Source organism: Buteo buteo, chromosome 20, assembly GCF_964188355.1.
Source record: "Buteo buteo chromosome 20, bButBut1.hap1.1, whole genome shotgun sequence".
Taxonomy (NCBI): domain Eukaryota; kingdom Metazoa; phylum Chordata; class Aves; order Accipitriformes; family Accipitridae; genus Buteo; species Buteo buteo.
In genome coordinates, this window is record NC_134190.1 from 6274735 (window position 1) to 6299824 (window position 25090).

General features: G+C 39.0%; 1 protein-coding gene across 3 annotated transcripts in view; it reads right to left on the reverse strand.

Moving 5' to 3' along the window:
- The window catches only part of CDKAL1 (CDKAL1 threonylcarbamoyladenosine tRNA methylthiotransferase), a 421878-nt gene that overhangs the window by 248744 nt on the left and 148044 nt on the right, over positions 1-25090 (reverse strand). For all 3 annotated transcript variants that reach the window (XM_075052405.1, XM_075052406.1, XM_075052408.1), the window contains one exon: positions 17364-17484. In XM_075052405.1, coding sequence (XP_074908506.1) covers positions 17364-17484 — 121 coding nt within the window. The remainder of the gene's footprint in view (positions 1-17363; positions 17485-25090) is intronic.

Sequence of the window (25090 nt, forward strand, 5' to 3'; positions counted from 1 at the left end):
CACTACTGTTAAGCAACTGCACTTAAATCCATAGTGTCTGTATCTAAAACCTTGTGGGTTTTTCTGCTGCTGTTTATGTTCATTTAAATATCACAGAATCACAGTGGCTGAGTTGGGAAGGGACCTCTGGAGAACATCTAGTCCAAGACCTCACTCCTCAAAGCAGGGCCAACTAGAACAGGTTGCTCAGTACCATGTCCAGATCGCTTCTGAGTACCACAAGGACGAAGACTCCACACCCTCTCTGGGCAACCTGTTCCAGTGTTCAATCAGCTCTACTCTAAAAAAGTTTTTTTCCTATGTTTAAATAAAACATCTTGTATTTCAATTTGTGCCCATCACCTCGTCCTGTCCCTGGGCACACTGCGAAAAGCCTGGCTCTGTCCTCTTTACTCTGTCCTCCACACCAGGTATTTAGCCACATTGAGAAGATCCCCCTGAGCCTGCTCTTCTCTAGGCTGAACGGTCCCAGCTCTCAGTCTCTCCTCATATGCCAGATGCTCCAAGTCATTAGTCACCTTCATGGCCCTTCATTGGACCTGCTCCAGTGTCTCTATGCCTCTCTTGTACTGGGGAGCCAGCACTGGACCCAGCACTCCAGGATGTGTCCCACCGGGGCTGAGCAGAGGGGAAGGATCACCTCCCTGCTCCTGCTGCAGACTCCGCTGAGTGCAGCCCAGGAGGCTGTCGGCCACCTTTGCTGCAAGGGCACATTGCTGGCTCATGTTTACCATGTACTTTTGTTTGTGAAAACAAGCCTTAAAAATGTGGTTTGCACATTTTAAACAGAAAGTAATGAGATGTATGCGATAGTGTTTCCTGGTTTGGGCTAATCTCACAGTAAGTTTTGTGCTTTACCTAAACATGTATGATCACGTCAGTGGGTGATACAGGTTTCAGGGGCAAAGCTGTTAACCATATTCCTAGTAGCACAAAGCATTCTTTTACACATCTTCCTCCACTGCATTCACTGTATTCAAGACACAGAATAAAGGCTTGAGGTCCCCAACCATTCCTGATGTATGAACTGAAAATCTCCATAAAAAGGGGCAACCAACAGTAATTCTGAAAAAAGTAATAAATCATTGTAATTAATCATGACCAAAAGAGGTTAAAAAAGAAAAAATTGAATTTTCACTTCTTACCACCACCCCTCCAAGAGTAAACGTTCTTTTTTCTGAAATCAGAACCAAATAGCAGAGAAAATTTCTCTCTCCCTCAAAAAAGTCAGACAACTAAAATCCATTTGTAAGGATAAATCCTGTTTTAAGTTACACTGACACAGTCCCACCAACAGGACAGCCTGGTTTCTCAACTCCTTGGCAATAATAAGCAAACAGGAAAGCACCAGCTTTCTGACTTGCAGTTGTGTCTGCAAGAAAGGAAATTAACAGGAATCACACACACTCAGTTCCACTTTTCATCACATAAGCACATGCTGCCAGGGCTATTTCATCTGGATTCATATTCTTGCTATACAGGACAACAAGATGAGTCCTTGAAGGTGGAAATAAAGCCAAAGGAAAAAGAACAGATTAAATAGAGGTCTAAGGACCTGCCTCCTTGACATGCCAGTATACATGAGCTAATACTACACTGTTGACTATAACTGTCACATTTAGGCTCGATTCATATAGATGTTTCATGTTTGTAAAGATGTTTTATGTAAGGATGAGTCAGGAGTCCATCAGACTTATGAAATACTTGCCTCAGGAACAGTACTTGAGACACTTATGGCAGCTTTTACTTTCAGGAGGTTTATAGACTATCGACACAATTCATCAGGATACAGAGAAACACCTGATCTTAATTTTCTAGACACAGTACTCAGTGCTCATTTGACTGAAGCTTTCTGTGCATCTTACACCACTACTATGCATCAGAGCAGAAAGGAATACAGAACATTTGTACAAACCCCACTCCACACTCCTCAACAGAACATAGCAGGTACTAGCATGCTGAAAAAAGTTATACAACTATTTTTTGTTATAGTCTAAATATGGATCCAAGATCTTATTTTACAACTTCTTTTTTCTTCCTCTCAGTTGAGTCTGGACTTAAGAAAAACAAGGATGACAACACAAAAAAGGGACCTAATGGGTGATCTCTGTAAAGAGAGAGGGAACACATGAAAGATCTTCTCTAGTCAGTGAATGAATCTAGTTCACTTAATCCCAAATACAACTGTGAATCAGTCAGGGTGGACCTGCCTCCAGGCCCTTTTCAAATCTTCTCTTCTGTATTTGTATTCTTATACTCGAAAAGAAACCATCTTCTAGATAAAAACCCCAAACAGACATGGCTCTCCATGCCATCACACAATTGGTATCCAGTTGGCAGAGGAAGGAATTACCTTTTGTTTATCATGACTTTTTTTTTTCTCGTCTCCCCATTTAGTGAAGTGGTACTGCATGGTACTCTGCAGCATAGGAGTGCAGGAACACCACAGCATTTTGGGGGATCTATTGAGTACCCTCAGTTCTGAAACCAGCAAATTGCAGAGAAATATGTTGATCCTGAAGGGACCAGAAACTCAGGAGTTCCATCTTATTTGTACTAGCAAATACTTAGTAAAACATACATTTCATTTCTTGGGTAAGATTGATCTTGGTACAATGGAAAAGCTAAAACAACTAGTCAAGAGAAAATTTAAAGCAACTATTTCAACGGCTTTTTATTAAGCCACCCTGCTGGAGAAAAAGTTGTGTGTCCACAAAAATTTAAGACTTTATTGCCTAAATTCCACAACTGGGGGTAGGGGAGCCTTCAAGTGCCTCTTTTAAACTTTTTTATTCTTGGTATAAATACTAACTCTTCTAGCATGCAACTTGTAGTAAAAGCAAAAGGAGGAGGAGCGCAGAAATCTGCTCTAAGCATTTTACTTTTTCTTTTTTTTTTTAGACTACTTGAAGCACAAATAAAACTATTACTCAATTCAGTGTAACTAGTTTTTACAGTTAGGAACCTGATTTTTTAAAAAACTGTATCACATTTCAAGAATGACAGTCAAGAATAATAATGCTGAAATATATGTGAATTGTGAGACTTTTCAATAATACTAACCCCAAATTTTTCAGTTTTCAATGAGAAAAATTTCAACTCACCCCAAACATCCAAATTTCAAAATGTATTTGTGTATTGGGTTTGTGTGGGCAGGTTTTGGTAGCAGGGGGGCTACAGGGGTGGCTTTTGTGAGAAGCTGCTGGAAGCTTCCCCCGTGTCCAACAGAGCCAATGCCAGCCGGCTCTGAGACAGACCCGCCGCTGGTCAAGGCTGAGCCCATCGGCAACAGTGGTAGTGCCTCTGGGAGAACATATTTAAGAATGGGAAAAAAAAGTTGCTGGGGCACAGAAACTGAAGCCAGAGAGAGGAGTGAGAACATGTAAGAGAAACAGCCCTGCAGACCCCCAGGTCAGTGAAGAAGGAGGGGGAGGAGACGCTCCAGGCGCTGGAGCAGAGATTCCCCTGCAGACCATGGGGAAGACCATGGTGAGGAAGGCTGTCCTCCCGCAGTCCATGCAGGTCCACAGTGGAGCAGATATCAACCTGCAGCCTGGGGAGGACCCCACGCCGGAGCAAGTGGGTGCCCGAAGGAGGCTGTGACCTCGTGGGAAGCCCGCGCTGGAGCAGGCTCCTGGCAGGACCTGTGGACCCACGGAGAGAGGAGCCCACGCTGGAGCAGGTTTTCTGGCAGGACTTGTGAGCCCACGGGGGACCCACGCTGGAGCAGTCTGTGCCTGAAGGACTGCAGCTCATGGAAGGGACCCACGCTGGAGCAGTTCGTGAAGAACTGCAGCCTGTGGGAAGGACTCACATTGGAGAAGTTCATGGAGAACTGTCTCCCATAGGAGACCCCCCATGCTGGAGGAGGGGAAGAGTGTGAGGAGTCATCCCTCCCCCCGACGAGGAAGGAGCAGCAGAGACACTATGTGAGGAACTGACCCCAACCCCCATTCCCCATCCCCCTGCACCGCTGAGGGTGAGGAGGTAAAGAATTCAGGAGTGAAGTTGTGCCCGGGAAGAAGGGAGGGGGTGGGGCGAAGGTGTTTTAAGATTTGGGTTTATTTCTCATTACCCTACTGTTATTAGATAGGTAATAAATTAAGTTAATTTTCCCCAAGTCAAGTCTGTTTTGCCCGTGATGGTAATTGGTTGAGAGATCTCTCCCTGTCCTTATCTCGACCCACGAGCCTTTTGTTGTATTTTCTCTCCCCCATCCAGCTGAGGAGGGGGGAGTGATAGAGCGGCTTTGGTGGACACCTGGCATCCAGTCAGGGTCATCCCACCACAATTTGCTACACAAACAGATAAAGGAACACACAGTGCAATTATAACAGAGATCCTGTAAATTATCTTAAAAATAAGGACCTTGCAAGCTAACAGGTTAAAAACTCACAGCTTATTTGAGCTTCAGCATAAATATAAGAATTAAAGAGTGTTAAGTTTCAAGTTTTTTCTTCCCCACATAAAGAAGCCATATAAAGAAAGATACTATCACATACAAAACACTTGAAGTAATATTAATAAACTTGGAATATGTTACAATAGATTTTGTGGCACCTTGTCTGCCAAGGACGATCTTAAAATTCAACTTTTCAGTTATTTTTTGCTTGGGTTTTTTTTAAAGTATCTTTACTTGAGTGATTTTGCTCTTGTGCCACATACTGATGATCACAGTTAAAATGCCCTACTCCTCCCTACTTTTCAAATCTTATAAATTTACACAAGTCAATGAGAATACCACAAAAACATGCCTCGTACTTTGATAGATAATGCAAAATATAAATTTTTGGGGCCCCCCCCATCTTATTCAGGGAAAACTATTTTTTCCATTAAAATTATCTCTGGGTCAAGTCTAAGAACAAATTCAAGCACAAGATGTTTCCCAATTCCGATTCTTCTTTTTACACAGCCCTTAACACATTTCCCTGTCAGGTCTCCAAAAAAAATTCCACCTTAACCAAAAAGGGCACAAGAGACATTTCAATCAGACCCTTTGACAAGTTGTTCTCATTTTTAGTTGCATTTAAGAAGTCATACCAACACCAGCAAAAGAGGTTATTATTATCAGGCAACTAAAAGTTATCCGATTCTGCTGATGAGCAGTAAAGACATGGGCACTTAGCTTAAACACTTAAGTCGTATAACATTTTAAAATAGGCCATTAAGACCCCCAGAATTATGAATATGTAAAAGCACAGACATTTCTCACACTAACATTCAGCAAGATAGTATTTTTTCAAAACAATGACTTCTCTAGTGATTGTCTTGTTTTTCTAGTTTGGGGGTTTTTATGTGAAAAGCTGGGACTAAAGGCAACACAATATCAGTTATGACACATGAGGTTATTTCTCAGTATTTACTGTAATCTGAGAAATGAATAAAATGTTTCTCAGGATCCTGTCCAGATTTCCCTTAGGAAATACGTATGTGGGTGTTAAGAAAAGGGACGCAAATGAATGCTCTTCTCAACAAGGAGGAATTTATCTCCAACCTCAGAAAGCATACTGATGTCAGAATTACGGATATATGAAACTGCAAACAACTTCCAAATGATCTCTCTTCATTCAAAAAGACTAGAACACGTAGCTTCTTGTGTGATCCAAAACCACTTCTGTATGTAAGCATCTGCCAATAAGGCAGGCAGGAAGTGGCCTTACAGTACTGTGTGCTAACCTGTAATCAGGTTCCAGTATGTTAAAGCTCTCTCATTTTCTGCATCAATCTTCCAAATAATCAGGAATGTAGCATCGAAAGGAATAAGCTGAAACTGCAGGGAACTACATATCATAGTTACATAAAATGAAGTCAAGCTTATTTCCCCCCCAACCTTTTCCCCATCTAGTTTAACTTGAAAATTGGGGATTGTGTTAAATTCTGGTGATCTTCCTCTTGGGTTAACAGAACTGTGCAGTGCGGGAAGCCACCTAGTGACGAAGGAGCACAAACATGCCTGAAGCTGCCCAAAGTTTTAATAAGATGACGCAGTTGGAGCATGTGATTATTGCTGTTTTTCTCACTGACTTGCAAGTTGTGTGGTGTACTGGAGTTTAGAGAATTGCATAGTGATTCTTGGCAACTTTTATGAGTCCTCCTAATCTTCTAAGTGAACTGTGAAATAGCAAATTTTCTGAAGATGAGACATAGAAGAGCAAAAGGAAATGTATCAAGATGTATAAGGAGAAGGTTTGATGCAAATTTTAAACCCATGATGGCACTATGTGCAGAAAAAGTTAAGATTTGTGAGGCTGGGAGGAAATAACCTAAGGGAAGCAAATGTGCAAAAATGGGAACAATCAAAACAAACTATTTTCTTCTAACTCAATGCAGAAGTCATTCAGCAGACTCAAAAGAGGAAACTCTCATGACCCAGAAAAAATAGGTTTAGAATTTATGTGTATTTAAACAGCATTTCTCATTTCTCAAACTGAGAGCCCAAGAAATAGCATGAACACAAAACATTGCACAGCAAGAATTCAAGGCCAGTAATGCTTGGTGTGTACAAACAATGTGTCATAATGATTTTTGCCTGTGGCAAAGAACTTTACCAACATGTACCTTCTGACTCCAGTGAAAAACCTCACTGCATGTCAACAGCATACGATAGGACTAAGTAAGGAGCCAAGTGGATGATGCAGATTAGACGCCTATTTACTTTGACATGTCATCAAACTGCACCATTGAAGAAACAGGAGCAAAATCCGTCATCATAAGAACAGGGGAATGAAAAATATGTGTTACAGTACAGTTGGCAGTACTAGCAGATAATATGGAATTGTCATTGTATGTCATTTTGAATAGCAGAATAATGCCAAAGAAACAATTACTTAGTGGAATAATTCTTAGGCGTCGTATGTCAGTAAACTTAATGAAGGATTGGCTGAACATCTCTTGGAATGGGACAAAACGTATGCTGTTCATTAAAAACATGCTTGTCCTAGATCCATTCAAACAGCTTTTAACAACAGCAATGAAAAATACAATCCAACAAATGAATACTAGTCTTCAAGTCATACCACAAATGATGTCACAACTGCAGGTGTTTGATGTACTAGTGAAAAAGTTGTTTAAAGACCCTTTGAACTTTTAAAGTTTTTTTCTCTCAAAATTACTCTTGGCAGGGATCATGCTCTAATCCCTATAGGGAAAGTAAAGAAGCCAGTTCAGGATTACTTTGTCATTGAATTAAGACAGCATGACATCAGAGAAATTCAGATGTTGTAGCTAAAGGGTTTCACAAGTTCTGTACTTAAAATCCCATGGATAGGATAGAAGTACAAAGAAGTGAGTTCAAGCAGTGCAGACTAAAAATGAGAAAAGTAGTATCGTAAAGAGAGTAACAGTGGCAGAAATCATAAAGACAAGTACAAAGCTGAAAGACAACAGTCATACAGCATAAGAGATAAAAATACCTTCTTTCAGGCAAATACTTAGTGAAAAGTTTTTACCCAAATTATATACTGAATACAGGCACATAATGAAGTTTTTGTGTATAAACAACCTTTCTTTTTGTGAGGGATCATTCTGAATTCAAGGTCCTCTTCCTTTCAAGCTAGCACAGTAGCAGACTTCACTCCAGAAGAATCTGCAAAACATCTATATCATATTCACTACTCAAAGCAGTCTTGTATAATACAGATGGCAGAACTACCACGTGCAAGTAAGAGAAATGGAAGACATCGACACCTTCCACCTTCCCAGCAGCAGAAGGGAATTTATCGTACTAAACTCCAGATAGTCCAACAAAGTTGACCAGGCCTAATACTACTGTGGAATGAAGAGGACCATAGCTGCCTCCACCAATATAGCCAAAGGGGTAACTCCTCCTGCCCTCAACTGTTGATTTCAATGAGCAAGTCCCATTAATTCACACTACTGGCTGGGGTTTTTTTGGCATCGAAGGACATACAAGTCTACCCTACAGAATCAGCTGTAGCAAGCTTTGAGGTTTGGGGGAAGATAGAAATCAAGCTGCTCAGGGGGGAGGAAACAGTTCTTTCCTGGCTCCAATCCATGTACTTTATTTTCTGCTTGCTTAAATTACCTTTCTACATAAGCTGCTCAAGGAAACTAACCACTAAAATGCAATACTTCTCACTTATTCTGCACGAGGAAGCATAGGTGAGCAGGCACGTTCTTAGCAATGGGGACACAGAACAAGACAGACACACAGAGAACAGAAGTGACTACAAGCACAACAGTTGGTAAGATGAGAATGTAAGCCACACTGCTGTATTGACTCTTTATGATAAATAATAACATTTTTCCATGTTCTCAGTGAAATTGTTACCATGTAACACCTAGAGATTTTGTAGCAGGCTGTTATAAATAATTTTATATTCCATTCTTCAAATGTGAATTATTATAATTGCAAGAAATTAGTGATAACTGAAAAAAAGCAATCTTTCAGAGAGTGTCATCAATATGCTATTTAAATATCTAATTAGGAAATAATGACATTGGATGTGAGTTACAGTAAGTTGCAGTGGAAAGAGACCTTAGGCAAGAAAAGTAGACTGTTAAAACTGTTATAAACAATTGTTTTTCCTTTTCCCTCTGTTACAGCAGTGTGGTTTCTGCAAGCTTTGGAATACTAGCCTTTCAGATTTTATGATTGAAATTAAAATGCCTTCCATATAGATACACACAACTGTGCCATCTATCATTTTCATCATGTAAATTATTATGTGAAGTGTGCAAAAGCAGAATAGATTGATATCTGGTACACGCAAGGTTGAATGAAATACATGCTTAGTATACAGTATAGCTAGAATCTAAACAGATATACATGCAAATATTGATTAAAATATAAACAAAAAAGACTAATGCAGAGGTTTCCTTTCAAAAATACATACACTAGCTTTCTAGACTTTCTACCTTCTCTGTATTCTGAGGGTAACTGACATGATAGGCTCTGGCATGTCATAGATGTTTGAGCTAAATAGTTATAAAGCCTGTCTATTTAAATATTATAAGCTAAGGTAGGGCTAAAGTAATTGTATCACTTCATATTTCCTGGGGAGTTCACTCTAAGCATTTATCTTGAATTCAAGTAAAAGGAAATACAATATGTGGTAATATAATATGCAATTATATAATAACTATATTATTATAATCAGAAGAAATACTATTTTGCCTCTGCAAGCATAATATTGAATGCAAATCAAAACATGTATTGATCTCCTATTCTAAAATCAAAATCCTTCAACTGCAGTGTCACTTACATGAGTATCTTGAAAAGTTAAACATTAAAATATAGAAAATCTGTATGTTATTAATGAACAAACTAAATCAAATAAATTGAAGACATGGAATTTACCTTGTACATATTCAGTCAGATTTTTACAAAATGTGAACATATTTGTAATTTATACTCACTATTCATTCAAGATAGGGACTGCAATATTTTAGAAGATGGAAATGTTGCAAACATTGTGGCAGAGTTGGATAGACAAAAGTATATAAGCAGTTGCCGAAAAAAGCCAAGTCTATCACCGTCAAACAGTAGGTAATCCAATTTTTCACTTACCAGAAAGATTTCCTTTTTCCATCTCTGTATTTTTATCTAGAGATAACGTTGCACTAGGGAATAGATTTGAGTTCACATCAGTAAACACAGAAAGCCACAGAAATAGTGGTGGTTCTGCTGAACTGATGAGATTATGACTGAAATAGCCCACTAATTTCAGCACAGGAGGGGAATGGCTTCACAAGCTCTCAGACTTAAGCCACAACATCCTTTCCTGAGCAATGAAAGATATTTTGATATGGTTTCAAGGCGGTGCCTCCAGAAAACTCATCCCAGTTATAAAGGAGTCAGAGATTATGTGAATGCACAAAGTGTTTTCAAAGGCGGAACCACAGGTATAGATGATGTTTGCCGAATGCCGCAAAAAGGCAGAAATCCAGCTCAGCCAGTTCAATTAGCCAAAAATCTGGACAGGCAACACAGGCCACTGCAAGAGCTCAGGGATTTAAGAGTCACAATTAGGGCCTCTTTTTATGGCCTTACCAAATAGCAGTTTGCTACTGTAATTAGAAAAATTGTAGTGCATCCTAGTTGATCTCTATACTTGCTAAATATCCATTTTAAATCACTCTTCAGGCAGGCTAGACCATGGTAAATATGCAGTTAATCACAACAGAGTGCTTGCTGCTTTATAATCCACATCCACCGTGTTTATGACTAAATCTCCCTTTCTTACAGGGAGCTCCCCAGTGCCAAATAACAGCGCGGGCCTGCAGTCACTCTGCGGTGCAAAGGTCTCATATGAAAGTGGAAAGCAGTATTGTAACACGAGGGGAAGAGCAGACCTGACTTCTGGAGAAAAGACACTCTGAAATGGTACAGCAGGAGCAGGATACTGCAGGATCAGCACTGCACGCCCAAGCCACTGTAGCCATTCAGCATCTCGGTGATATAGCCGGACAAGAGCCAACCAGGTAAAACAAAACCAAAACAAGACAGACCCTAAACTTTATCAGACCGGTCTCCCAACCCTGTGTTCAACACGGTTCAGTCCTACGCCACGTGCCCCTGGGCCGCTGCTTCTGCACCTCAGCCTGGTTAACACTTGACTCACTGCAGTACTGTCAGATTAATAACTAGATGCATATTTCACTGATAAAAACTATAGTAGCATCCTCAAGTGCTCCCAAGGACCGCAATATCTTTCACTGGAGAATCTTAAGTTGGCAAAGGAATAAATACTGTTCTGACTGGACTCCACATCTGCCAGTGTACTGGTATCAAATGATTCCAAAGCAATAATTATCCCTGCATCAGAGGAGGCAAATAGAGCCATGTGCTTCTCTTCCTGATCTTTCTGTTTGTAAACCCTCATTTCTGAGGTGATGCCACTGCCTCCTTACGTACTGCCGTATGGGGAAAGCCACTGATATTTCTTGTTCACGAGACATCTCAACCAACTGCAGCAATCAAAGAGGTGGAATATGATCTGCTTTTAATACTGAAAGCAGCCTGAAATATGTCCTGATTCAATGAAGACCACCTATAGCAAAATGAATCCATGCATACCACCAAAGACTTTCCAGACCTCTTACCAGCATTATTTTACATTTTTTTTGTAACCTAACACCTTACAGGTACCTAGTTGTTAACCACCAAAAGTAAAGGGGAAAACCATCTAGTGCTGCCAAGTTTTAGAATGTGACAAAAGTTAACTAAATCAAATATTTCAGACATCCACATTAAAAAAAATTATGGAGTTGAAAGCATTTAAGTTTGTTCTCTTTTTTTTGGCACAATTTAAAAAAAATAAACAAAACAACAAACTAATTATCTACACTTTCATGGACATACAACTCCAGGGTATTTTATATTCTTGATCCTAAACAAATGCTGAAATACAATATATAGGAAGACTATTATGTGACCTCACATAAAATTAAAATGCAACTCTTGGAGAAAATTCAATCCTCCTACTCCCCAGTTCATCATAAAACTGCAAAAGCTGCTTACAACAGAAAAAGATGAAAGAATAGAATTTTAACCTTTCACAGTTCATAACCAGGGAAATATGCCTGTCTGGGAACATCAGAACCGACAATAGTAACTCTACAGCTTATTTTTTTATGATGAATTCTTGCTTACTTGATTCGTAAAACAAATCAAGCACTGTACGTAGAACTACTTTTTTTTTTTTAATCCTTCTGCTAGATTCAGATCCATCAGCAGCTTAGAAACATTCTCAGTGACCACCACTACAGAACTTCAAAGCATGGCCTTAAAAAACCCTACAGAATTAGCAAGAAGCATTGAGGACTTCTAAAGAAAGTCCTAAGCACTACTGTGTATGTTCAATCTCAACAGAAAGTTTGCTAGCAAGGACTGTCCCATGAGAAAAAAGTTTGCATTTCTTCAATATTGAGAGTACTAAGTTTGAAGTGTTATGCCTTAATTAGCATTTAAGACTCAGAAGTAGATCTGAAAATCTTTCTGAGACAGATTAATATGCTGATCTTCTGTAAGATGTTCTAGCACTACAGGAATAATCTATCAGGCTTGGTTGGACAGGTAATTTTAATTTACTTTTCCTTTTAATAATGCTTTTTAAAGCCCCTCTCCCAAAAGAAAACAGACACAGATGTACAGATTGAGAAGGGGACAGTGCTTCTACTGAATTACTCAGTCCTCTCGATACAACTGTGGTTCTGTACTCCCTCAGAACTACACTTAAATACAGATGCTCAGTTTGCTGGGCTGAATCTTAAACATCTCCCTGTCCTCTGAGTAGCTTAATAGGCGAATCTATAAAAGTAACAAGAGAATGAAACTATATGGGATTCATGCAGTGTCTTCAGATGAGGGAGAGCAACAGAAAAACTTGGACACAGACTTGGCCCTTTGGGTATGTTCATACAGCAAATTTAACAAGAGTTGCAGCAGATCTTAGCTCTCAAGATCTTCATCAGGTCTAATGCATGCATGCACACTGCCATGTTCCTTTTGGTGCCGAATCCCCTGTATAACGCGTGTTTATTCTTCTTTAGTCAGCCACATCAGCAGTACAATAACTTGCCTGCTCCAGAAGGAAAAAAGAGAGGCAGAAGCTTCAGAAACAGTACAGAAAGCACTTCAGTGAACCTATGTGCAAACCCACCCAACAGTAAATTCTACTGTGGGCTCATATTCTACGCTCCTCTCCTGCTTCCCAAGGCATCCAGGCAAAGCACAAATGAAATTGTATTTGAAATGTCTGTGAGTGGTAGTAGCTTGAATATAAGGGAGCTCAGGCCATGCCAACAACACAGACACGTCAGTAAGTAACAGTCCAAGCTACAAAGTGGAGAGTTTGGGATACAGAATTACTTAAAAGGCGGAAGACAAAGTCTTGATCCCATTAAAGAGGGCTGTCTAAGTGGCTACATAGGTTATGAAACTAGCACTAATGAAGATTAGATCACAAGGGTAAAAGATTTTTCCCTAGACCAAAATGAAGCTGTAATGCAAAATGGATTTGAGAACAGTTCTCTTTCCTACTTCAAACTAACAGATGAAATAATCATACTAGGAGATTAGTGAACAACTTTATGCCTTGTCTCCAAACAGTGTTTAACATGCTATTCTACTGCTATTACCTTGCTTGTTCCAGTAAGATGACCTGTACAATACATGCTTAGGACATAAATAAAAGTGAAAGAGATTGAACCAAATGCCCTTAATTCAAAGCAGAAAATGATTTTGGAGGACAGGAACAAATCACTGTTTCTAGATTCAGATCCACTAACATCACTGCAGAACTTAGTAGATACTGAAGGACCTTAACCAAGCTCTGCTGGAATCACTGATTTTTATCAACTGCCTAGAAAAAAATTGAGTAATTGATTTGAAAAATATTGAAAAAAATTTTGTAAGTGATAACAGAGAAAGCAAACAATACAGGGAAAAAGGGTCACTTACTCCTTAGCGGAAAATTACAAAGGTCAGTCTATAGCTTGTACGGGATACTGGGATGGCAAGAATTCCTTATGTATTTGGCACATGGAAAAATTAAGATTCACTAACGTATCTTTGTGTGTCAGAGAAGTCTGATAAGTCTCTTGTGCCCCCATTCTGGTACTCACCATAGCCTCTGCAAACATACTTGGAAACTCTGAAACATGTTGCTCCTGGGATGGAAGGTTTCCTCTAGAGTCACGGTCTGTTGACAGAAACCACTAACTGCCATGGTAAATTAAACAGATAAAGATACCTTGGATTTCTAAATGAGAAAACAGCAAACCTCAGAGCAACCAAAATTAACAGTAGAAAAAAACCCCTGTCCATTACTTTTGAAAAAGCACCAAACGTTGAACAAGATCCAGGTCCCTCCAAGAGCACCGCAACACCTTTTTAGGGACAGATATGCCACTAAGTGAAAATGCTGAGCTGGCTCACCACAGACAGAAGCAGCACTTTTCTTCAGATATTCCGTACCTAATGGGGTTTTGGTTTGGTTTGTTTTAAATTATTATTATTAAGGACTGCATACTGTCGTGGAGACACAGTATGTTTGTCCTTTAATAGGACTGACTTGATTCATGCAAAGGAACAGCTGAGGAGACTCATATACAGCAGCAGTCTGGGGAAAACAAACACGGAGGAACACGTGCATATGCAGGAATGCATTCGTGCATAGGCAAGGAAGGAAAAAGTTCACAGTTATACAAGGACAGAACCCTTCAGGACAAGAAATATTTTCCCCTCCATGTTTGAGAGATGAAGGAATCAATAACAAGAAGCCTCAACTCAAAATTACCGAATAGAATTTGACACCGCCTTGAGTTAAGAAACAAAACTTATTCTACAGTGTTGCATTTCAGTTGTACCCCCATCCTCAAACACAGTTGTACGAGAACGAGAGACTTCTTAACAATCAGCATGTTTGAAGACTCTCAAAAATAAACTGGTCCTACAGAATCCTCAGAAGAATAGCTCCAGCTGGCAGGCGACCACGTACATAAAGGCATTGGTACTACTGGAGAGGGAAAGGGGTTAGTGTGAGCCATCACAGACCGCAGTGCTTTGGGATACACATGCTCCAACAAGCCTTTTCTTCCCCCCCCAGAATTACAGAAAGGGCCAAGAGTTCATGAAGACCCCAGGTGTAAACGATGATACACCACCAGCTGTCAGAGCCCTGCGGGCACCATCAGGCCCTGGGTGGACCTCAGACCTCCACCGTCCCGTCTCCAGCCCGTTTCCTTTTGATCCTGACCGGAGCCCCCGGGCAGACCCAGGCCCTGGCTGATTATTTGCCATTTCTGGGACGGCCGATGGGTCCTACTGCCAGGCCCCAGCTTTGCCCGCCGTGCTGAGGCCCCGTGGCAGCGGGTGTTCCATCGCTGCGGGCGCTGCCTGTGCTGGTGGCACCCTCGGGTCCCTGCTTGTCCTCCCGCACGGAACGGCTCTGCTCGTGCTGCTCCCGGACGCTGTCGCTCAACAGCATCAGACAAATGTATTTCCAAAGAGGAAATCGCTATTTTTAATGTATTTCTTACTATTTTAAGACCTCCTAGTCTCATCCAAACTCACCTCTCAATAAACTGCACTGTACCAAAAACTAATGTTCAAAGTTTTCTCCGGTCTTTACACAGAGGAAACAGCTCAGATCAAATGTGGTGTGGGTACTAAAAATTGCCATAGCCAGACTACTAAGGCAAAGCTGATAAAATGAACACAGTCAAGTCACACTAACACGTACTGTGTCTTGTTTTTCACTGATTATATTTTTATATTTTCAGAAACTGCTGAGCACTGCTGCCTTTCTAAAGCTACAATTTAATTTTCAAACCCAGAGTAGTAACCAAAAAAAGTCACCTGCAATGCACAGGTGGAGAGACTGGGGAGGGGAAAGGGAAAAGAAGGACAGGAAAACACAATAACCTGTATTTCAAGAGAGACAGGATTCCTTGAATATGTGATGTAACATAGAATGGGACATTAGTTATTTTAGGTGTCTTATACAACTGACTTGTTTGTTTGAGGTTTTCAGAATACTCTGGTCTTATCAAGTCATATTTGACATTTTTCTCCATGAAATAAATATATTTTTGTGGTTTCTAGTATTTTTTAGATTACCCTATGGTATAAATATACATATTCTATTGACCTGAGAACATCAATAACTACTAAGCAAAGTAATGTTTATAAACTATCAGGTTCTAAATAAAAGGTTTTCCAAAGGTAACATCTTAGGCAGATGTTAATTGTCTGCAGTTCGATCAACTTGGGAAATAATTTATTTTTTAAATCCAGTATGAAAACACATATATTCAAAATATATTAAAAAATTATTTTTTTCAAATGGTTGATACTCTCATCAGCCACCTAATATCAAGTGTGTATACCCTATAGTACCCTTCTTGTATTAACCTCTGTAATTAGGCTAGCAATAACCTGGTGTTAGAAATAGCAATACATTTTACCATCTTAAACACACTACTACAAAACAAAAGACATGTAAACAAGACCACGGCTCTATTAGTTTACATCCTTGACAACATTTACAACTAGAAAGATATTATAAGATTAGATTTTGATAAATATTAATGGAAAAGAAAAATTTATACTATCTGAGACACAACCAAACATAAAAGAATGCTTTGCTTATTTTTAATCATGAAAAGGAATTCAATCACATGGGCACAAACAAGATGTCGACAGTAAAGACAATAAGAAAAAAAATTTAGATCACTTCAAGTTACTGCACCAGAAGAGCTCATATCCAGACTTAAAAAAAAAAAAAAAAAAAAAAAAAAAAAAAAACAGTGCATGAAACTGCAGTTTAAAAAGGTATTATAATTCAGCAATATGACAAAACATCACCCATATGTTTACCATAAGTCAGAGGAAGAAAAAGTAACCACACTAAGCCTTGAACTGGTATTCTGACCTAAATACCACACTAGGTTTTACAGCAAATTATGAAGGCAAGGTTACTTAAAAACAAGGAAGTAAGAAAGAGGATAGTAGCAAAACTCTTTTATGAAATGCTTATGAAAGTACTAGACTAAACTCAAACCAAAGACAGCTAAGAGCTACCACATTTTTTTTCTCTAGGCAGTAAGTTCACACCTACCTGGGATGCCTAGAACAACGCATTTTGCATTTTACCACCTGGGAAATTACTACATAATTTGGAGAAGATGGGAATATCAGAAGAGGACTTGTGTGGGTTTTTTTGTTTGGTTTGTTTTTTTTAGGAAACTGACCAAATAGGAGATGACCAAGTGGAGTTGAGAAAAGGAAAGCATCAAGGGAAGGAATATTAAAATAGATTTCTTCAAAGCAGAAATACAGAACAGAAAAATGCTTATAGCCTTATGGAGAAATGAGCATTCAGAGTTGCTTGATAGGCAGACGGTAGCTTATTCAAACAAAGGCTGAAATACAAGCATGATAACTCTTTAAAAACATAGTAGAGGGGCAAGAAGCAAATAACTACATATAGTTTAGCCACTAATACATCTGGGCTGACAATCAGGTGTTTTGAGATCTTAATGAGTTACTAATGATATTCCAGAACTGCCTTCGTAGAAATCAAAAGAGCACATGAAAAAACTCTAAATGCTTTTTTCTTTTCCAATTTTCTTAGGACTTTTTCTTTTGACAAAGAGTTAGATGAACTTACGAAGAGGACTGCATGATTGTATGGAGCCTTAGAGCAGCAGAAGTCTTGTACCCAAATAAACAGGGATTTATTTTCCAGAAAGAATGCCATTTAAAATCTTTTACTATATAAAAGTGGTCATCCTGCCTCCTGCTATGTAACTTAGGAGTAATACACCAGGCCTACAGAAAGAGATAAATTGAATTCCTCAGCAGTACTGAATGTTTTATAAATTTGGAACATTCTTACCCTGTATTGATGGAAATGATTTCTATCAGTGGATTCTTCCTAATCTTTGGCAAATCCAGTCGTGCTCCCCCCAAACGTTTTCCATTATCCTTTTTCTGACCCAGCAGTCTCACAGAATGACCTTCAAATGAATCACAAAAATGCAGTCAATACAAAGCACAAGTCCCATCATATTTGTTTTGATTTGCTCTTCTTCAGAAGTAGTGTTTATACTTCAAAGACTGAAAATGAGAATGAGGTGTAATAATGTATTCCCACCAGCTGGAGCATTTAAAAAGAGACACTGACAGGTAAAATAAATCATGTTAAAAGAACAAATCATTTCATCCAATTACCTTTTCACACTTGTATTTTCTGGTTGATTCAATTAAAATGATCTAAGCAGTTTCATTTTCAGATTCTCAAGCAAATAACAACATAGCAATATTTAAATAAGTTGCATGGCAGGATTAAAATATTTTTCCCCAAAATTTCATTCAAACCTAAATTAGCAGGTAACAAACAACTAAATATTTTTTAGTTTATTTTATGAAGAACCAACACATTTCAGTCAAAGTTACTTGACTGAGTAAGTCTGAGGGAAGTGCTGTGAAGCATGTCCTGATAACATGTTCATGGCTAAGCTGACTACCAAGATTTACGCATATTCCTCCCACTCCAAGGAGACTGCAGGTCAGAAAACTGCCTCACAGTTCCTTTCCTGAAGCCAGTAGTATTCAGAGAGTAAACTACAGGTACTGTCACCAACTGCCTACAACAGTACAGTCATCCCACGTCAAGTCCTATATTTAAAGAGCACAAACGACAGTGTTCACTAATATTCAGAAGCAAGATCTAACAATGAAGAATAAAAACAATTAAGTGTACATTATTGCAACAGGTGGTGTAAAATGTGCCCAAGTTATAAACATAAGACTCATATCATTTATTCCACAAAGCCTAGAATAGGCAGATAAGAGAAAGCAAGGGAAAGCTAATTCTAGATACCTGAAAAGAGCTGGAAAGTAACCACTACTTGGAGTAGAGGAAAGAGAGAAAGCATGTATCCAATGTTTAAGTTGGAAAACTCCTTTGATAGTACATGAAACCACAGCTACCATCTGTCAAATATTTCAGAAAAGAAAAAAAAAAAAATCTTAACCAAAAAAGGGAGTGGGGTGAAAGGAAAGCACGAAACTATGAATTACTAGCTGAGCTACATCCAGCACAGCAAAGTAGGTAACCAATTCAGATCAATTAAAAACCATGTTCAACCAAACCTCCTAAGTTACACTACCAACAGCTGTTTACAAAACCAATTCATCCGTCAGATAAAACTCTTTCTCCACTACCTGTTTTGAGGAGTCATTAACTAATTTTTGAATAAAGTGGCATTCATACTCTGAATTTATTTCTGTGATATGGCAATAACAGCCCAGAAATAAACAACTACTTCTGGCATACCATCTTTCTTAGGTTTTTTAAGATACATAAAAATTCTTGATCAAAAATGTGATCTACTGAAGAAGTGAGCAGGACTGGCCTGATATCATAATGGTTAATACTAAAAGGAGACATCATGACGTCAACAGGAAATAAAAGGCATTATTTTTGCAGTTGCATTTGACAAAATTTTCATTACATCCCGCTGTGAATTTAGTAATATGGTCCTTGTGCTATTAACATTTGCTAAATTATTCACTTCTACCTTTTCATGACAATAACAGCAATATCTTTGTCTCATAATACAATCAGTTATTTTCCAATCTAATGCTTCATTAAGAAGCCGCAAGCATGGCGCCATTTTATTTATGTGTATAACAGAAGTGATTGCATTATGGTAGGCATAACAAGTAAAATACAAGCAGAGAACATTCCTTTTTGTATTTCCTAATACTGTGGTTTATTTGGAATAAACAGATTTATCAATTTTTAAAATATTCAACAGCATTACCATATTAAAACTGTATTTAGATTTATGGCTGAAAATACAGTGGAACAATTCACAGTATTTTTAAACAATCAGGCTTAACAACATAACAACAAGCTACCCAAAATTTAAAATTCATACATTTAGAATTGGGGTCAAACCTCCATTCTGAAGTTTAGAAAACAGAACAAAATCAACAAACCACATAAACAACCTACTCCCCCAACAAGTAATATCTCAGAGCACAGAATTAATGAAGCTTCATCTCCTCTGAATGCGCACCCTCAAAACCAACAGCCATGTGAATTACTGCTCTAGTAAGAATTTAACTCATGCTCTCCCTTTCTCATACTGGAAGTATTAATCAAAGAGGCAAACTTTTTCATGGAACTTCTGGAAAAAGAGTATCCTTTAGACTACAAAACTTGGCACAAATCTGTTTGAAATTTGTCAAAGGACTAAAAACTAGTAAGGAGGGAGGAAAACAGAAATAATGACAGACCTGTGCAGGAGGCACAACTTTGTAATCCATGTTTTCTTAGGAAAACAGGAGGGAAAAAAAAAAAAAATCACTATGGTAGTCTAGAAAATCCTGTTAACCAAAATTACTACTTCTACCTTCTTACAGATCTTTGTCTTTTAGATGCTAGGCAAGTTAGCATATACATTAGGAGAAAAAAAAAACACAAAAAAAACCTTAGGACTCTTGCACATAGAATATAACTCACAGAGAGCCTAAGACCTAGCCTCTCTTACCTTCAGAAACCTTCTTAATTCAAGAAAGAAGCCCCAGCCCTGTGACCACCTCCCACGTGAACCACTGAACGCTAACACCCACGCCGACCCTGCGCCGGAGCTCAGGAAATCTACGGCCTGGCAATCCAATATGGCAGCTTATTTTCACATGAAAGACGGCCACAGTTTTTCCCATATTCCTACTGAATGACACTAACATTCAAGTTAATATGAGGCTTGCAAAACCTGTGTGGCACTCGAAAATGATAACAACCCTGCACTTTTCACTCTAGACACCAGAGAATAAAAAAAAGCAGTACTGGGAGATGAGTTTTAGCAGATAGTTCAATGCTTCCAGAAAGCAAGCAGTACATGCATATCCAACTACAGTGATCTGTGCTGCAGGCACACTTAAATTTTTTATTATTTTTTTTTTAAAGAAAAAACCCTCAGTTACAGTATTCATGACCTTAAATCCTTTTTCCCCTACTCCATACAAGGACTATTTTGTTTCATTTTAAGTAATCACTAAAGCATCTGTTTACAGCATTGTTGCTATTAATAAAATGTAACTTGATAAACACTGAATCATACTTTTTCACATGCTGTAGATCTTTTTTTCCCCACGCTTATTTCAAGAAAACTTAAAAATAAATATTTTGTCATCTTCAATAAGGAAAAAGCTAAGCAACATTTGTTTTTTTAAACTGTCTACCCAGCATTATTAAGCCCACACCAACACCAAGCATAACAGAAAAAACAGTAATTTTATATCTCATTTATGACCTCCTTTCAAAGCTTAGAATGGGGCAAAACATTGCAATCAAGTTTTACTTCTCAAGCATTTTGTCTGATTAAGTTACCTTCGCTCTGACTTTACAGGTTGGATAACAACTTAACTAAGCAAAACAGGGGTCCTAAACTTAAAAGCAGTCCTTTTTTGTTTGTTTTGTTTCTTTTCTTTTTTTAAGTTTGGTACAACATTTTTGAAAACAGAGTTGATCACACTCCCATTTCCGTAACGATGAGTGCTCCATCTCAGATACCAAACAAAACCCACTCCTTTTTTTGATGGCTCACTGGAAGTTGCAAGCTTTGAAACACGGCTTAATGACAAACAGATCTAGTTGGGTTGTATTCGAGAGCCTAAACATTCGAGTCCTATAAACGTCTCCCGCCATAAAGATAACTTTTCTACTTCCACATAGTCTACCAGCAGATAATTAGCAGTTTACGTCATGCTTCAGAGCAGTTTTTCACTAATTAATGGATAATTAATGCAGATGACAACACAACAGTAGTACTAACCAAGTCCAGTGAGGAAGCTTATGGAGCAGAATCACTCACAGGAAGTGTAAATGAAATCGAGCTAGAAACAAATTAAAATGTATCAGAGCTCTCTAGTTTTGAGAACTGACTGTTTAAAATCAAACTCATCTTTACATGCAAGCCAGTAGATGCAATTCACGTTACAAGGCATTGTGTGCAGAGAGGATGAGGTTGGAATAAATTAATCAGGGTATTAAATGCAATTGCTAGTTTAAAAAAGGGCTTTTAAATGTGTCAGTTTGATAAACCAGTGTGCAGAATGAAAATATTTTCGAGACATTTATTTTCACTTGTTAAAAAGGATACAAAAAAGTGACATAATATTAATGGCATGTACATATACCATTAATCGTAGATATATGTGCTTCAGGACTGGGATAGAGAATGCATGATCTTGAAATACAAATATACAAAGGGAACAGGTAATGGAATTTCTTTGCCATAAGATTACAAACAACATTAAAGTGCTGTGAACCTCAGGCTATTGTCAGACCCCCGGGACCCAGACCCACAGAAGCATGTTAACGATATTAGAGCAAACAGATTCAAATTGGACTGGCATTTTGCTCATTTGATACAAAGACAAGTGAGGGGGAAGTGGCCTGGCTTAGTCGTCTTAAAGTTAACTAACAACCGCCTATCAGTGTTGCGAATATCTATCAGCTATTAATAGACCTACTGTATTTAAAAAAACAGCCAGCTTCACTCAGTCCATAGGCTGGCATCCCTCAGTAGCTGCTGAGAAATACTATCTGCTAGAACGATGGGAGAGGGCACCCACTGAGGGTCCTCCCCATCCCTGCACACCCCGTGGAGCTGCACAGGGTGCTGCTGAAACACAATTCCCAGCCGGACACCGAGCACTCCTTCTTAGCTCTTAGCTTCAGAGTTCCGTGCAGATATCTCGAGCAGCTCAAAAACATGAGTTTAAAGAAAATCCTCAAAGATGCAGGAAACCCCAGCCTTGGCAGCAACAATTCCTATTGTTTTCAGCTTGTTCTGTTACCCATTCTTTCCCTTTCCCAGTTAGATCATTATACTTAGAGGTTATTCACCATTTCCTGAAAGACACTTTTTTTCAACAAGGCTGCCAAGGTACTGTTCTATACTTCCCAGCTTCTCTCACCAACCTGTCTGATCTTCTCCAGCATCTTCAGGGAAAAGGATTAAACACCATTTCATGTACTCTTGCACACATTTCCTTCCACCATTATTCACTTCTTAATGAATACAGAGCTTCCTTTCCTTAAGGCTAACACTGGAAAAAACGGCACATGGGAGCAGCGTAGCTAAGGAAGGCAAAGCCATATGAAGGGACAACAAAGTAGTAAATTTCTCCAAAGAAAAACAAAAGGAAGAAGAGTAAAGAAGAACCAAAAGCAGTGATAAAGACTGAAAGGAGCATCATGTAAATATAAAAGGTGAAAAGAATTAGAAAACTTAAATGAAAGTTAACAAAAAAAGTCATGAACATATTAAAGAGCAAAGACAGCCTAAGATGATCAAACAAAAAATATGTGTAAAGGCAGAAGAGGCAAATCAAGAGCTGTTACAAAACTTTAATATTGGATTTATTTCCAGTTATGTTCTTCTAACTCTCTAACTACTGGGTAAAAACAACCTTCTAAACAAGTTATTTTGGATCTTCTGGCAGGACTAGCAGAAAAAACAGCCTCTGAAACAGAAGGATGCAACACAAATTGCCTAACGCACTCTACAGCTAACCTGCACTGTTACTGATACTGGAGTCCAAGCCTCTTCAGTCTGGAGATGCTTTAAACCCAGACTTGGTGAGCTCGCAGTGGACAGGCAGGCTCAGAGCCCGAGGCCTCGTCCACCTCCGATGGAAGCAGCCCACGTGTAGCAAGGGCAGACCCTGAACTCCTCTCCCGTAGAATCATAGAATGATTTAGGTTGGAAAAGACCTTCCAGACCTTTTCTCCCTGCCCTGCAGCACAAACAAGCTGTCCCACAGCAGACATGACTGATTGCAAAGGAATCCCCAAGCTCCCCAGAGCAATCACATGCTGCCAGACACACACAAGTGCAGAAACAACAAGGATACTAATCAGCGTAGGACTCTGCTGCGTGAATGCTCCCACCCAAACCAACCCCAGCTGGCCAGCAGCACATGAGCTACGCAGTGAAGGCATCCCTGAGTGTCATCTGTGGGATTTCCTGGCTCCAGTAGATACGGGGAGCAAAGAGAAGCCAAACCTAACTGCAAGATATGTGCCCTGCTCCTGGCCAAGCAACTAATACAAATTATTCCTCCCCTAGCTCAGTGAAGGTAGGAATGTTGTGTAACAGTCAAACTCCTTCTTCAACTGGTGTAGGCAGGAATTCAGAACTCTTTCATAAAAACATTGCCTTCCACCCTACACCAACTCAAAAAAGCTTCAAGAGAAACGTGCAGGTATTACTAAGTATACACCACGTATGTTACTAGCTTGAAATATATACACCTACTAAGCCTTGCACTTGGAAATAGCATCCAACAACAATTCTGTTTCAGAAGACTCCAGAATGTGAGTGTCACATGCGAGGACAGGGGTTTTTAAAATTCATTTTATGTAATTTCAAAACCAAGATATTAAATATAGTGTGGCAGTTCACAAACTTCAGAAAAAAAGCTCTGCAGGTGGCCTGGATTGCTAAAATTCATACATCACTTGCTCTTCATTGAACACAAAATACTTCTTTACTCTTGGTATTTCTCCAATGTGTCATTCAATCATAACAGTATCTGTAAGCACTAAAAACAGTAGGGTGCAACAAGTAAAACAGAAAAGGAGACAACTATTGACAAGGAATTAGCGTTCATATATAAATTTCATAGAGTTAAATTAAGAATATACATATTCAAGAACATTTTTTACATATCCACAGCACTTCACTCTCACAACAAAAGCACTTGAAATGCCCTATTAAGGCACTTTTTTTTTTCTTCAGGATTCAATAGCTTCACTCTACTTATTTTGAGATCATGTGATGTTATTGTCTTTCTGAAAAAGTGACTAAATGTTACATCTGCTGTGAACTCAAAATACTGGCTACAGTTTGACAGCTCGAAAGGACAATACTAAGGAGTTCCCCTGACCCTCTGTCTTCATCTCTCTGAAGAAATGTGTTTGATTAGGCTCAAGGATGCTGCTCAAAATCTTGGGAGATTTTGGATAGAAACTTTCAAGGAAAAGAAATTTTGAATCGGATGAAACGGGCTGTGTTCCAAGGAAGAGAAATGCCGAAGGGTGGATTGTCAGAGCCAGCTGCAGCAGTGCAAGTAACTTGCCTAATGTTTTGGGGTGTGCAGGTTGAACAGAACAAATTTAGCCTTAGAGCGAAACGCAGAGCTGAACCTATCGCTGTATGCAAAAGCAAGCTTTTACTTTCATCTCTACTGCTTTGCTATCTATTTGTGCTCTTCCTATGGATAACTAAATTGCACTGGTTTAACAAGGTGCTCTTTGCATTTACCAGCCATGAGGATTCTTTAACAGAGCTAACTGATACGAATAGGACAGAAAAATAGGGATCCTGTAAGGTGGTCATTCACTGAAGGTGTGGAAAAGTGCACAATATGGGTCTGGAAGAAAAAGCATCTTTTCCATGCACATCACAGGATGATTTACAATCACAATTTTGCTACTAAGTTTTTTAATCTGTTCCCCCCCCCTTGCTTGTTTTCTTCTTCTGCAGCACTATTTATCTCCCACTCAGTTTCTGTGAACTACTTACAAAATAAAGTTGTAAC